This window comes from Maniola jurtina, chromosome 22 (assembly GCF_905333055.1).
Source record: "Maniola jurtina chromosome 22, ilManJurt1.1, whole genome shotgun sequence".
NCBI lineage: Eukaryota > Metazoa > Arthropoda > Insecta > Lepidoptera > Nymphalidae > Maniola > Maniola jurtina.
Window position 1 is genome coordinate 11,269,799 of NC_060050.1, and position 13,680 is coordinate 11,283,478.

The following is a 13,680-nucleotide window of genomic DNA, read 5'->3' on the forward strand; positions in this document are numbered from 1 at the left end:
TGTGTTTGTTTGTTGGATAATTGGTTTGTCCTTCAATCTCGTCCCAACGGAGCAACGGATTGGTGTGAATTTTGCATGGGTATAGTTAAAGATCTTGAGAGTGACATGGGCTACTTTCTATCCCGGAAAATCAAAGAGTTCCGGCGAGATTTTTAAAAAACCTAAATCCACGCGGACGAAGTATAGCGGGCATCAGCTAGTTTTATAATATATCCAAACTAGCCGATGCCCGTGACTTCGCCCGCGTGGATTTAGGTTTTTCAAAATCCCGTGGGAACTCTTTGATTTTCCGGGATAAAAGGTAGCCTATGTGCTAATCCAGGATATTATCTATCTCCATTCCTCAGCCAAATCAGTCCAGTAGTTTTTGCGTGCAGGAGTAACAAACATACACACACACACACACACACATACACACAAACTTTCGCCTTTATAATATTAGTGCGATGTCTTAAATATTGTGCGATGTGTAATTAAAAGATATTCCTTAGAGTTTTTTAAAATTCATTTTATTGAATTTTTTTTACAAACAGATAAAAAATTCTTTGGTACATTTTCGTTAACATAAACAATGCTTTTCATTTTTTTTTTGGCAAAATCACTTCTTAGGACAATCCTCCAATCGCACGCATTTGTTAGTAGCAGTATCCCGCACAGTGGGGGCGTCGCAGTAGCACGCGGAACGATCACATTTCAGCTCAGTATCAGGCACCGGATTAGGGTTGTCACAGGTTGGTTCCGGTGTGAAGTAATAACACAGAATTTTGTATTCCTCGTGGGTACCTTCCTCACAATCACGGATGCCTATAATCAAAAATATTATTATTCACTAGCTGATACAGTGCGACTTCGTTCGTGTGGATATAGGTTTTTTAAAAATCCCTCAGGTACTCTTTAATTTTACGCGATAAAAAGTAGCTTAAGTGCTAATCCATGGTATAATCTATCTCCATTCTAAATTTCAGCTAAATCCGTCGAGTAGTTTTTGCGTGAAGGAGTAACAAACATACATACACACAAACTTTCGCCTATATTAGTGTGACTAGCTTTATAATGAAGTGGCAATGGGCGGGCACATAGCTCATACAAGTAATTAAAAAAAAACCCGACTGAGGTTTGCACTGTATCTTTTTCAGCCCGCACATTAAAGCGCATAAAAGACGCCATTTTTTTTTTTTTTTTTAAGAATTTTATATACCCATTGACAATCGCACTTTTATGTAAACACATAGTTTGTTTACAAAGTCACTAACTAAACAGTAACAGGCTTACAATTATTAATCTACAAACTATGCGTTAAAATAGTTTGTAAAAATACTTACAGAGTCCCTCTTTCCAGATACACCCTCTAGGATGGAATAGGTCTTTGGCCAAGGATAACCCGACCAGAACGATTAAACATATAGCAACCAGAAACTTCATTATGACAGAGCCCAGAGATAGATATTTAATTTGTCCGTGTTATACAAGAATGTTGTCTGGTGTGCCCAGTCGCACTGGTCAATAGATTGCCTTCATGCTCTTGTTATAATGACCTCACTAGTTCATATCGATAGTATAGCTTCTAAAGGTCATAGCACACATATCAACTCCGAAACGGATCGTCACCGCATCAACTTGAGCTGTCCAAATTATGAAACTCCTTACTGCAATGCACTCTAATCGGAACCTCAATTACTTTTATACATGGCATGATATTGTATATCAAATCTTTGAATAGAGCAACCGCCGAGTCTCTTGCTGGTTCTTCTCGGTAGGAAATACACTCCGGACCAGTGGTAGATGCTTTTGACGATTCAAAAGTACTTGTAAAAGTCTAATTGAATAAAAAAAAATTGAATTTGAATTTTAATCGTATCCTAATTGCCACCCAGCCGCACTGGGTCAATAGATTGCCTAGTTCACTAGTTCGTATCGATAGTATAGCTCCTAAAGGTCATAGCACACATAACAACGATTCCGATTAGTGTGCGTTGCATTAAGGAGTTTCATACTTTGGATAGCTCCAGTTGATACGGTGACGTTCCCTTTCCCAGTCAATATTATGTATGCTATGACCATAATTCAGTTGTATACACAATCTATAAACTAAATTGACAGATCTTAAACTACTGCTATCCTTTTCCGTAGGGAGAATTATGAAAGGGATAGCAAATCATATGTGATTACAGATTGTGTTCAACAGAGTATGTGTTTAAGTTTGGAACACATGAAGCGGAATTTCGCCAAGGAAAATCCGCGCATAAATACTCCATGATAAGTCGGGTACAGCTACTCATTCTGGCCAAAATAAATAATAACACTATTAATCTGTCTATATTTGTCGATAAAATATTACTAATTAGCAACTTACTTATATTATTACCACAAAGGCAAGTCAGAGCGGGAGATCATATTATTCATGTCTGCTTATTGACCTTTACTATAAAACTAGCTGATGCCCGCAGCTTCGCCCGCGTGGATTGGTCAGATCCCCTGCAGCATCAGGATTGAGGAGTTGGACTTCAAATTTTTTATGAAACAATGTCGCAAAGTTCCTCTATCGATTAAAACAGAAATGACGCAAATCGGTTCAGAAATCTCGGAGATTTCAGTGTACATAGGTAGAAAAACACAACTCCCTTTTTGAAAGTCGGTTAAAAAAGTAGCCTATGTTACTCCCTGGTCAATTCTCTACTTGTCTGTAACAATCCCGTCAAAATCGGTTCTGCCGTTCCCAAGATTAGCCTTTTCAAACAGACAGACAGACAGACAAAAATTTTAAAAACGTGTGATTCAGTTATAGATCGTTCAAATAACCATATGATCTTAATATGCGGTAGTTATTTCGAAATTACAGACAGACACTCCAATTTTTTTCATTAGTATTGATGAGATTGAAATAAATATTAACATTATTACAACTCTTGCCCTTCTTGCCCGTATATCCATAGACATCTAATTGCCATAAAGATAACTGTGCTCTTGGATGAATAAATGTGCTTTATTCCTTAAAACTACCTAAACTTATTTTATTGGAACTCTAGAAAGAGTATAAAGTTCTATTGATACATTTTCAATAATTTCGTCCATGATCCACACAAACAATGGTTTTCAAATTAAATTTGTTGCGAATATTTTTACGAGACTTTTTCCGTAAAATCACTTTTTTAATATTTCTTCGCCAACTCTTTCTTTTCTACATCTTTCTTCTCCTCCTCTTTCTTTTCTTCATATTTCTTCTCCTCCTCTTTATTTTCTACCTCTTTCTTTTCTTCATCTTTCTTCTCCCCTTTCTTTTCTACACCTTTCTTTTCCTCCTCTTTCTTTTCTTCATCTTTCTTCTCCTCTTTCTTTTCTACATCTTTCTTCTCTTCTTTCTTAGGACAATCCTCCAAACGCACGCATTTGTCAGTAGTAGTATCCCGCACAGTGGGGGAGTCGCAGTAGCAAGCAGTGTAGTCACAGACTTCGCCGCTGGTATCAGTAACCGGGTTAGGGTTGTCACAGGTTGCTTCCGGTGTCACGTAACCACATCCGGTTGTGAAATCGTGGGTGCCTTCCTCACATTGATATGCGCCTAGAATCAAGATATTACTATTGGTACTTTTTAGGGTTCCGTACCTCAAAAGGAAAAACGGAACCCTTATAGGATCACTTTGTTGTCTGTCTGTCTGTCTGTCTGTCTGTCTGTCTGTCCGTCCGTCCGTCCGTCGTGTCTGCCAAGAAACCCATAGGGTACTTCCTGTTGACCTAGAATCATGAAATTTTGCAGGTAGGTATGTCTTATAGCACAAATACAGAAATAAATCTGAAAACCGCGAATTTGTGGTCACATCATTTAAAAAAAAAAAAAATATGTATCAATTTTCAAAGTAAGATAACTATACCAAGTGGGGTATCATATGAAAGGGCTTTACCTGTACATTCTAAAACAGATTTTTATTTACTTTTATGCATAATAGTTTTTGATTTATCGTGCCAAATCTTGGAAAAAATACCCGAGTATGAGAGAGATGTAGACCTTACAATGTCTAATTGCAAAGTCAATTTTTTTTGCATTTAGAAATTGTAAGGTCTACATCTCCTGAGGATGCTCCGGTGTCGGGGCGAAACGCGCGTCGAGTGGTGTTGGAATTTGTGTGGTGCTGTGTACCATACAGATTTCGTTGGTTTGGCGGATAATAGCAAATTAAGCTTTTGGTTCCTTGCATTGGTAATTATTAATCAATGGCCGATTAAGCTTACTAATACGATTTACGATCACTTACATTGTCCATTTATCCAAATACAGCCCCTGGGATATGACCATTCTTCGGCCAAGGATAACCCGACCAGAGCAACTAAACACAAAGCAATCAGCAACTTCGTTATAATAGAGATAAGTATAATTTGTCCGTGTTACACAAGAGTGTTGTATGATACCCACAGGTGCACTGGTCATTTGGCCTTAAATAGATGGCCTTGATGCTGCTCTTCAAGTTATGATAATGTCACTGGTTAATGTCAATAATAGTATTAACTTATAGTAAAGCTCGGCACAAATCTAGCGGAGTTCTGCCCATTGTAAAAAATGTTGATATGTAAGTACGACACTTTTTACAAATTCACAGTTTTTAATCTGAGTAGGAAGTAACTTTTCATCTTTTAAAATATAATGTAAAAGTGCAAAATAATACAGGAAAAACATTGGTTTCCTTATTATTTGATTCACCTAAGTAATATTTTTACCTGAACTTTGATTAGCATAGTTACTGACGGATCGTATCTGGGATACTTACTAGTAATTAGACGGTCTATTTGTTAAGATGGTCAATAAAGCAAATGAACTTGAGTCGTGATATACGACTATAATATAATTCAAAAGGATATTATAAGTACAACACACGAATTCAAAATAACATTTCGCTTCTTAAATAACATTTAATGAAAAAAAAGAAAAATATGACTATACTTTTCGATAAAATCACTTTTTTAAATTCTTCCACTCCTCTTTCTTTACTACGTCTTTCTTCTCCTACTCTTTCTTTTCTACGTCTTTCTTCTCCCCCTCTTTCTTTTCTACTTCTTTCTTGTCATCCTCTTTCTTTTCTACATCTTTCTTCTCCCCCTCTTTCTTTTCTACATCTTTCTTCTCCTCCTCTTTCTTTTCTACACCTTTCTTCTCCTCGTCTTTCTTTTCTACACCTTTCTTCTCCTCGTCTTTCTTTTCTACTTCTTTCTTCTCCTCCTCTTTCTTTTCTACCTCTTTCTTTTCCTCCTCCTTCTTAGGGCAATCCTCCAAACGCACGCATTTGTTAGTAGTAGTATCCCGCACAGTGGGGGAGTTGCAGTAGCATGCGGTGTAGTCACAGACCTCACCCGCGTCGATATCAGGTACCGGGTTGGGGTTGTCGCAGGTTGCTTCTGGTGTCACGTAATCACATCCGGTTGTGTAATCGTGGGTACCATCTTCACATCCATAGGCACCTAGAATCAAAGATATGAATGTATGTATGTACTTTATTGCACTACAAAACACAAATGACAGGATACAACAAGTGTATATTAAAAATTTATAGCACCCCTGACAAGTGAAGGTTACAGTAACTAGAAAAGAGCCGATAACTTTCAAACGGCTGAACCGATTTTCTTGGATTATAGCTAAGAACACTCTCGATCAAGCCACTTTTCAAACAAAAAAACTACATTAAAATCGGTTCATTAGTTTAGGAGCTACGATGCCACATACAGATACACACGTGAAACTCCCCCCACCCCAAAAAGAGGGGTGTGAAACACCCCTCTTTTTGGGGTGGGGGTTAAAAAAAACTTAAAATGTAGGTACAAATAGCGATTTCTTCCAGACAACCTACGCTAGGGAGAAAACGAACAAATGGACAGTGGGAGGTGGTATAAACCTAAATATTAATTACTAGAGGATGCCCGCGACTTCATCCGCGTGGATTTAGGTTTATTAAGATCCCTTGGGAACTGTACGATTTTCCGGGATAAAAAGTAGCCTATGTCCGTCCCCGGGATATAAGCTAACTCTGTACTTTTCGTCAGAATCGGTTAAACTGTTGGGCCGTGAAAAGGTAGCAGACAGACAGACAGAGAGAATGACAGACGGACAGACAGACACACTTTCACATTTATAATATTAAGTATGGATATGGATTATTTTAATCACTAGCATTATCTGATGTGACTATAGTGATGTGGATGTTTTTGGGGCTCCGTACCTCAAAAGGATAAAAAGAACTCTTATAGGATCACTTTGTTGTTTGTCTATCCTTCTGTTGTCATAATAGTTTTTGATTTATCGTGCAAAGTGTCGAAAAAATACCCGAGTACGGAACACTCGGTGCGCGAGTCTGACTCGCACTTGGCCGGTTGTTTTGCAAAGTAGGGGCCCACTTAATCTAAAACCTATATTTATCAATTATAGCTGGCATCAGTACTTAATTTTTTTCTCCTAATTAAGTAAAAATCTATTAAAAACATGCTCCTAAAAAGCACAGTAGGTATAGACAATTGAAGATTATGTAAATTATAAAAGAGTGTTGATTTGACCTGCAGCTCGCTCCAGCCATGCGCGGGACTTTATTCACTTTTATATACTCGTAATATGGTATAATATTGTATATTGTCTTTGAAAAGAGCAACCACTGAGTTTCTTGCTGGTTCTTCTCGGTAGGAAAGGCATTCCGAACCAGTGGTAGATGCATTGAACGAATCAACAGTACTTGGAAAAATTTAAGTACCTAATTAATTGAATTAAAAATATTAGTAGGTAGAGTTGTTTAATGGGTGTAACTAATTCATTGGAGACAGTTATGGTTTGAGCGTTTTATGCAGGTATTGCTTGTTATTTAGTTATTTAATTATTGTACTGTGTGTTTCCATAAAATAAATAAAAATAAAATTAATAAATAAAATGTTTTTATTTTATTTTAAATTAATCTAAACTTACATCGCCCTTCAATCCAGATACAGCCATTGGGATATAATGTTCCTTGAGCCAAAGATAACCCGACCAAGGCGACGAAACACAAAGCAATCAGTAACTTCATTATGACAGAGGTATATTTAATTTGACCGTGATAATATACAAGGGTGTTGTGTGGTGTGCAAAGATGTACTACTGGTTGGTCATTTGGTCTTAAATAGAATGTCTTGTTGCTCTTGTCTGATGTTATGATGACCTCGTTTGTTGATATCAGTATCTTCGTTTAGGCAAGTTACATAATATACAATAGTTAAAAAAACCGGCCAAGTGCGAGTCAGACTCGCGCACCGAGGATTCCGTACTCGGCTATTTTTTTCCGACATTTTGCACAATAAATCAAAAACTATTATGCATAATAATAAATAAAAATCTGTTTTAGAATTTACAGGTAAAGCCCTTTCATATGATACCCCACTTGCTATAGTTATCTTATTTTGAAAATTGAAACACATTTTAATTTTTTTTTAAATTATGTAACCGCGATTTCGCGGTTTTCAGATTTATTCCTGTACTTATGCTATAAGGCCTACCTAGCTATCAAATTCCATGGTTCTAGGTCTACGGGAAGTACCCTATAGGTTTCTTGACAGACACGATGAAAAGACATACAGACAGACAGACAACAAAGTGATCCTATAAGGGTTCCGTTTTTCCTTTTGAGGTACGGAACCCTAAAAATTAATAAAAACCGGTCAAGTGCGAGTCTAGCTCGCTCACAAAGGGTTCCGACTTCCATACCATTTGAAAGTGCAACATTTTTTACTAATTCACGGTTTTCAATCTGAGTAGATCTAGGTACCTACCTACTTGGTACTTACTTTTCATCTTGGTAATACTTTTCATCATTTAAAATACAATGTTAAACTACAATGTTAAACAAAACAATACAGGAAAAACATTGACTTCCTCGAAAAACATTAATTTACCTTAACTTTGATTAGCATACGAAGCTTAAATTAAAATAATATGTTTATTGACGAATCGTGTCTCTGATACTTACAAGATGGTCTGCTGTTAACATCAATAAACCAAATGAACTTGAATCGTGATTTATACAACTATAATTTAATAATAATTATATATAGATAATGATATGCATGCAATGGAATAATTACTAAACCACACACGCGCCACAAACGCTCAGTACACGTGCCACACACGTACCACACGCGCGCCACACTCGCCCCATAAACGCTCTTTAAACGTGCCACACACGTACTACATGTGCGCCACATACGTGCCACAGTCGCGCCACACATGCGTCACAGACGCACTACACACACGCTTCACACGTACCACATACACGCCAGTCGCCACACACGCTGCACTAAAAAATAATTTATTAAAGATTTTAAATAAAATAAAAAATCTCCTTTATGGATCAGTTCGAGCCCATAACGCACAAAGAATGCGCAGAATATTGCTATTTGCGTAATTTTGTATACCTAGGTTTAAACGTGGTATAAACTCTACAAAAACTGCTCATGCATAAAAACCTGCTTTTGAGGTTCAGAATATCTTACACCTATGAGCTTATTGACTTACACCGGTTCTCAAGGTCAAGTATGCTTGGACGAGTTGGTAGGTCCTATAATATTACTTATCTACTGCATACATAATAACCTGTTTACACGACCCTGCAACCATCTTATATAAGTTTATTAACATTATTTCATACGCCCTTAAAATTCAAAAAAATTCTAATTATTTTTATTCAATTAAACTATATGGTACACCTGTATGGACATGCACCAGCCACCCTCCCACTGCTAAGCGTGCAGGAAAAGCCAGCCACCAAGCAAGTCCTAAGTACCACCCCGCGACAGCACACAAATCGAACACACAACCAGAACACACTCGACGCATGTTTCGCTCCGACACCGTAGCGTCCTCAGGAGATGTAGACCTTAAAAATCTGTTTTAGAATGTACAAGTAAAGCCCTTTCATAATGTTATCCCACTTGGTATAGTTATCTTACTTTGAAAACTGAAACACATTTTAATTTTTTTTTAATGATGTAACCACAAATTCGCGGTTTTCAGATTTATTACTGTACTTGTGCTATAAGACCTACCTACCTACCTTTCATGATTCTAGGTCAACGGGAAGTACCCTGACTGTGTCTCTTGACAGACAGACAGACAAGAAAGTGATCGTTTTAGGGTTCCGTTTTTCCTTTTGAGGTAGGGAACCTTTAAAATGAACGCCTTTGCAATTTTTTTTTGCAACGCTCTTTGGAAGTCTTTGGAAGTCGAATTAGCGTTCCGGTACGATGCCATGCAGAAACCAAAGGGTTTAATAAAAACTGCCATACCCCTTCCAGGTTAACCCGCTTCCATCTTAGACTGCATCATCACTTACCACCAGGTGAGATTGCAGTCAAGGGCTAGCTGTATCTAAAAAAAAGTAAAGTCGGTAAACTGATGTGACTGTTGGCAGCAGATTCCACCAAATGCCGTCTCCAGGTTAACGAATACCGATCCACGCATTAAGATTTCAATTTGGAGATAGCTGATCCCCGGTAGAGATATTTACGCGCAAACACGGCAGGGAAACAAATTTGTCACGCGCCAAGTAATTGATCACGTCTTCTGGATAATAAATATGTAAGGCATAGTCTGTACCTATGCCTATTTTCCTTATTACCAGACTATGGTGTGTGTTTGTACTTACTCTGTATGATTCCACCGTAACATCTAAACTACTAATAAAAATTAGTAGTTTAAACTTTAAACCAAGTCGGCCAAGTGCGAGTTAGACTCGCGTACCGAGGGTTTCGTACTCGGGTATTTTTTCCGAAATTTTGTGCGATAAATCAAAAACTATTATGCATAAAAATAAATAAAAATCTGTTTTAGAAAGAACAGGTAAAGCTCCTTCAAATGATACCCCAATTGGTAGAGTTATCTTACTTGGAAAATTAAAAATAGTAATTATTATTTGTTCATGAACCATTTTTGGTGATGTGAACACAAATTCACCGTTTTCGGATTTTTTCCTTCACTTGTGCTATAAGACCTGCCTACCTGCCAAATTTCATCATTCTAGGTCAACGGAAAATAGTATCGTATAGGTTTCTGCCGGACAATAAAGTAATTCTATAAGGGTTCCTTTTGAGGTACGGAACCCTCAGAAAAAATAACGGAAACCGTTTTGCAGTTAAAACATCACACAAAAAAAAAAACTAAATGTGTTCCTTTACAACTAATTAGTTTACTTAATTCATAAGTTGATGGCGCTGTCCGTCATTAACTTACAGTGTTGCGCATAGAAATGTTATATCTTGTGCAATGGTACGGAACCCTTCGCGCGTGAGTCGATTCGCACTTTACCAGTATTTTTTTAAAGTGCGTAGCCAGAAGTAATGCGAGCCGCCGCCAACTGTAGTGAAACGATAGTATAGGGAAAAGAGTAGGTGAAGCTGAATGAAGGAACGATGAAGCTAGTCCTTGCTGTAGTCCTTCAAAATATGACACCATTATTTTATTATCTCTCTGTTTCCAAAGGGGCTTGTATTATAAATGCCTGTAAAAATTATAATAACAATTCCACACCAAGGAACCATGGCTCAGATATATTATTATATTTCACCAGATGGAACGGGCATGGCAGGGGAAATTTGGAAATTTATAATTTCTAAACGGTCTCTGGTCTGGTCTGGTGGGACGCTAGAGCCGTGGCTAGTTACCACACTACCGGCAAAGCCGTATCGCAAAGCGATTTAGCGTTCCAGTACGATGCCGTGTAGAAATGATAAGGGGGGGGGGGGGGGGTAAGAAAACTGCCATACCTCTTCCAAGTTAGTCCGTTTCCATCTTAGACTGCAATCACTTATCATCACGTGATATTACAGTCAAGGGCTAATTTTATTCAAAAAACCATCCAAGTGAGGGTTAGACTTGCGAACCGACTCGGGTACTCTTTATTTTTTCCAACATTTTGCACGATAAATCAAAAAATATTATGCATAAAAATAAATAAAAATCTGTTTTAGAATGTACAAGTAAAGGTCCTTTCACAGGACACCCCATTTGGTATAGTCATCTTACTCTGAAAATTGAAAATACTAATTTTTTGTGATGTAACCACAAATTCACGGTTTTCGGATTAATTCCTTTAGGTAGTTGTGCTATAAGACCTACCTACCAAATTTCATGATTCTAAGTCAACGGGAAGTACCCTATACCCTTGACAGACAGACAACAAAGTGATCCTATAAGGGTTCCGTTTTTCTTTTTGAGGTACGGAACCCCAAAAAAGTCGGGGCGGTACCTATCTGGTAAGCTAGTAATATTACCAAAGCAGCTGCAGGCTACAGTAGGCTCGATACATTGCTGTAGAAAAGCAAATATTTTCATAACACGAATGCAAACAAAGATTGACAATCGCTGCTCCGTTATTCCTGTGTACCGGTATGGAAAACTTGTTGCATCAGTGTGACCACGAAACGAGTGATTTAATTCTGTATTCTATGTTGTACTTGTACAGAAGCAGGCGTTACTTTGCGTAAGTCCATAATGTACAGAATAGAATAGATTTTTATTCAAATAAACTTTTACTTTTGAACTTTTGAATCGTCAAAATAATCTACCACTGGTTCGGAATGCCGTTCCTATTGACAGAACCAGCAAGAAGCAAGGAACCAAAAGCAGAAAAATCTGTATGGTGCAACATGCAGTATGCGATATGCACCGCCCGCCCTCCCACTGATTAACATGCAGGAAAAGCCAGTCGCCAAGCAGCACCACACAAATCTCAAAACCACTCGACGCACGTTTCGCCCCGACACCGGAGCACCCTCAGGAGATATGCACCTTACAATGCCCAATTGAAAATTTTTGCTATGAGTTTGTCATATTATAATCTGGAAATCTGGAACTTTGGAGAGAGATCTATATGGAGAATTATTTTTCTGTATTTTTTTTTATACTACCGCGCATTTCATAGCTCTACATTTCGAGCGATATCTCGATTCAATATAGCGTGTAAACAAATCTTAATGCCATCGATGCATCGTTAAAACAAAAATATCTTACGTTACAGTTAGTATATATTTTACTTGTGTATTGAGCACAGCAGGTGCATATTTTTAACCCCCGACCCAAAAACAGGGGTGTTATAAGTTTGACGTGTGTATCTGTGTATCTGTCTGTGGCATCGTAGCTCCTAAACTAATGAACCGGTTTTAATTTAGTTTTTTTTTGTTTGAAAGGTGGCTTGATCGAGAGTGTTCTTAGCTATAATCCAAGAAAATCGGTTCAGCCGTTTGCAAGTTATCAGCTCTTTTCTAGTTACTGTAACATTCACTTGTCAGGGGTGTTATAAATTTTAATTTACACTTGTATTTCATATGGTAACTTTCTTTTTTCGTACAATATACCTATACGATACCTACTTACTTCGCTTTTCTTCTTTTTTACTTTACTCTTCTACTTACTTTACTTTTTGGCCTCCCTGAGGGGGCGCAGTCTTATTAGTCTATGGCCTATAATTTTCTGATTTCTGGTCTGGTCTGGTGGGAGACTTCGGCCGTGGCTAATTATACTTACCACCCTACTAGCAAAGCTGTGCCGTTAAGTGATTTAGCGTTCCGGTACGATGCCGAGTAGACACCAAAGGATTAATGAAAGGGTTTAATGAAAACTACCTAACCTTTCCTGGTTAGCTCGCTTCCATCTTAGACTGCATCATTACCTACCACCAGGTGAGATCGCAGTCAAGGGCTAACTTGTATCTGAATAAAAAAAATATACTAGCTGATCCATCCTGGCTTCGGGCGGGTGAAATTTCTAAAAATCCTTTCTGCCATCCACCACGCTGGCCCAATGCAATAAAATTTCAAGTAACTAGGTATTTACATTCAGCAGTTTAAACGTATCATCATCATCATCAGCCCATCGCCGGCTCACTGAGAAGGTCCAGAATGAGAAGGGTGTATGCATAGTCCTCCACGCTGACCAAGTGCGAATTGGCAGACTCCACACATCTTTGAGAACATTATGGATATGGAGAAATCTCAATGCAAGTTTCCTCACGATGTTTTGCCGTTAAAACAAGCGATGTTTATTTGCTTATAGCCTAAAGCATATAATCCAAAAAGTTAGAGGTGCGTGTTTGGGTGGCTGACGTGATATCACCACATTTTAGGGTTCCATACCTCAAAAACGGAACCCTAATAGGATAACTTTGTCGCCTGTCCGTCTATCAAAGAAACCTATAGGATACTTCTCGTTGACTTAGAATCATGAAATTTGGCATATAGGATATATCTATATATAAAAAAATTACAATGTGTTCATGAACAAATAAATAATTATTAGTATTTTTCAAATTAAGACAACTATACCATAATATGGGGTATCATATCTGTACATTTAAAAAACATATTTTTGTTTATTTTTATGCATGTTTTTGATTTATCGTGCAAAATATCGAAAAAATACCCGAGTACGGAACCCTCGGTGCGCGAGTCTGATTCGCACTTTTTTATTTCCACACTATTTTATACTACCTATACCTACTCATTTTATACTTTAACTAGCTGATGCCTGCAGCTTCGCCCGCGTGGATTGGTCAGATCCCCTGCAGCATCAGGATTGAGGAGTTGGACTCCAAATTTTTTATGAAACAATGTCGCAAAGTTTCTCTATCGATTAAAAAAAATATTACGTAAATCGGTTCAGAAATCTCGGAGATTTCGGTGTACATA

At 37.8% G+C, this 13,680-nt stretch overlaps 3 protein-coding genes across 3 annotated transcripts; all 3 read right to left on the reverse strand.

Annotated features, from left to right (window-relative positions):
* Nucleotides 1-487: 487 nt before the first annotated feature.
* LOC123877046 lies at nucleotides 488-1,539 on the reverse strand. The gene is made up of 2 exons (XM_045923561.1): nucleotides 1,323-1,539; nucleotides 488-804 (listed from the first exon to the last, which is right to left on the reverse strand). Exons 1-2 carry the CDS (start codon nucleotides 1,420-1,422, stop codon nucleotides 599-601), a joined length of 306 nt encoding a protein of 101 aa, XP_045779517.1. The 5' UTR covers nucleotides 1,423-1,539; the 3' UTR covers nucleotides 488-598.
* Nucleotides 1,540-3,149: 1,610 nt separating this feature from the next.
* Nucleotides 3,150-4,423, reverse strand: LOC123877114 (UPF0329 protein ECU05_1680/ECU11_0050-like). Its single transcript, XM_045923619.1, has 2 exons — nucleotides 4,405-4,423; nucleotides 3,150-3,559 (listed from the first exon to the last, which is right to left on the reverse strand). The coding sequence occupies exons 1-2, from the start codon at nucleotides 4,421-4,423 to the stop codon at nucleotides 3,150-3,152; spliced, it is 429 nt and encodes a 142-aa protein (XP_045779575.1).
* A 573-nt stretch (nucleotides 4,424-4,996) lies between these two features.
* On the reverse strand, nucleotides 4,997-7,091 carry LOC123877115 (synaptic vesicle membrane protein VAT-1 homolog). Its single transcript, XM_045923620.1, has 2 exons — nucleotides 6,935-7,091; nucleotides 4,997-5,448 (listed from the first exon to the last, which is right to left on the reverse strand). Exons 1-2 carry the CDS (start codon nucleotides 7,032-7,034, stop codon nucleotides 4,997-4,999), a joined length of 552 nt encoding a protein of 183 aa, XP_045779576.1. The 5' UTR covers nucleotides 7,035-7,091.
* Between the last annotated feature and the right edge of the window lie 6,589 nt (nucleotides 7,092-13,680).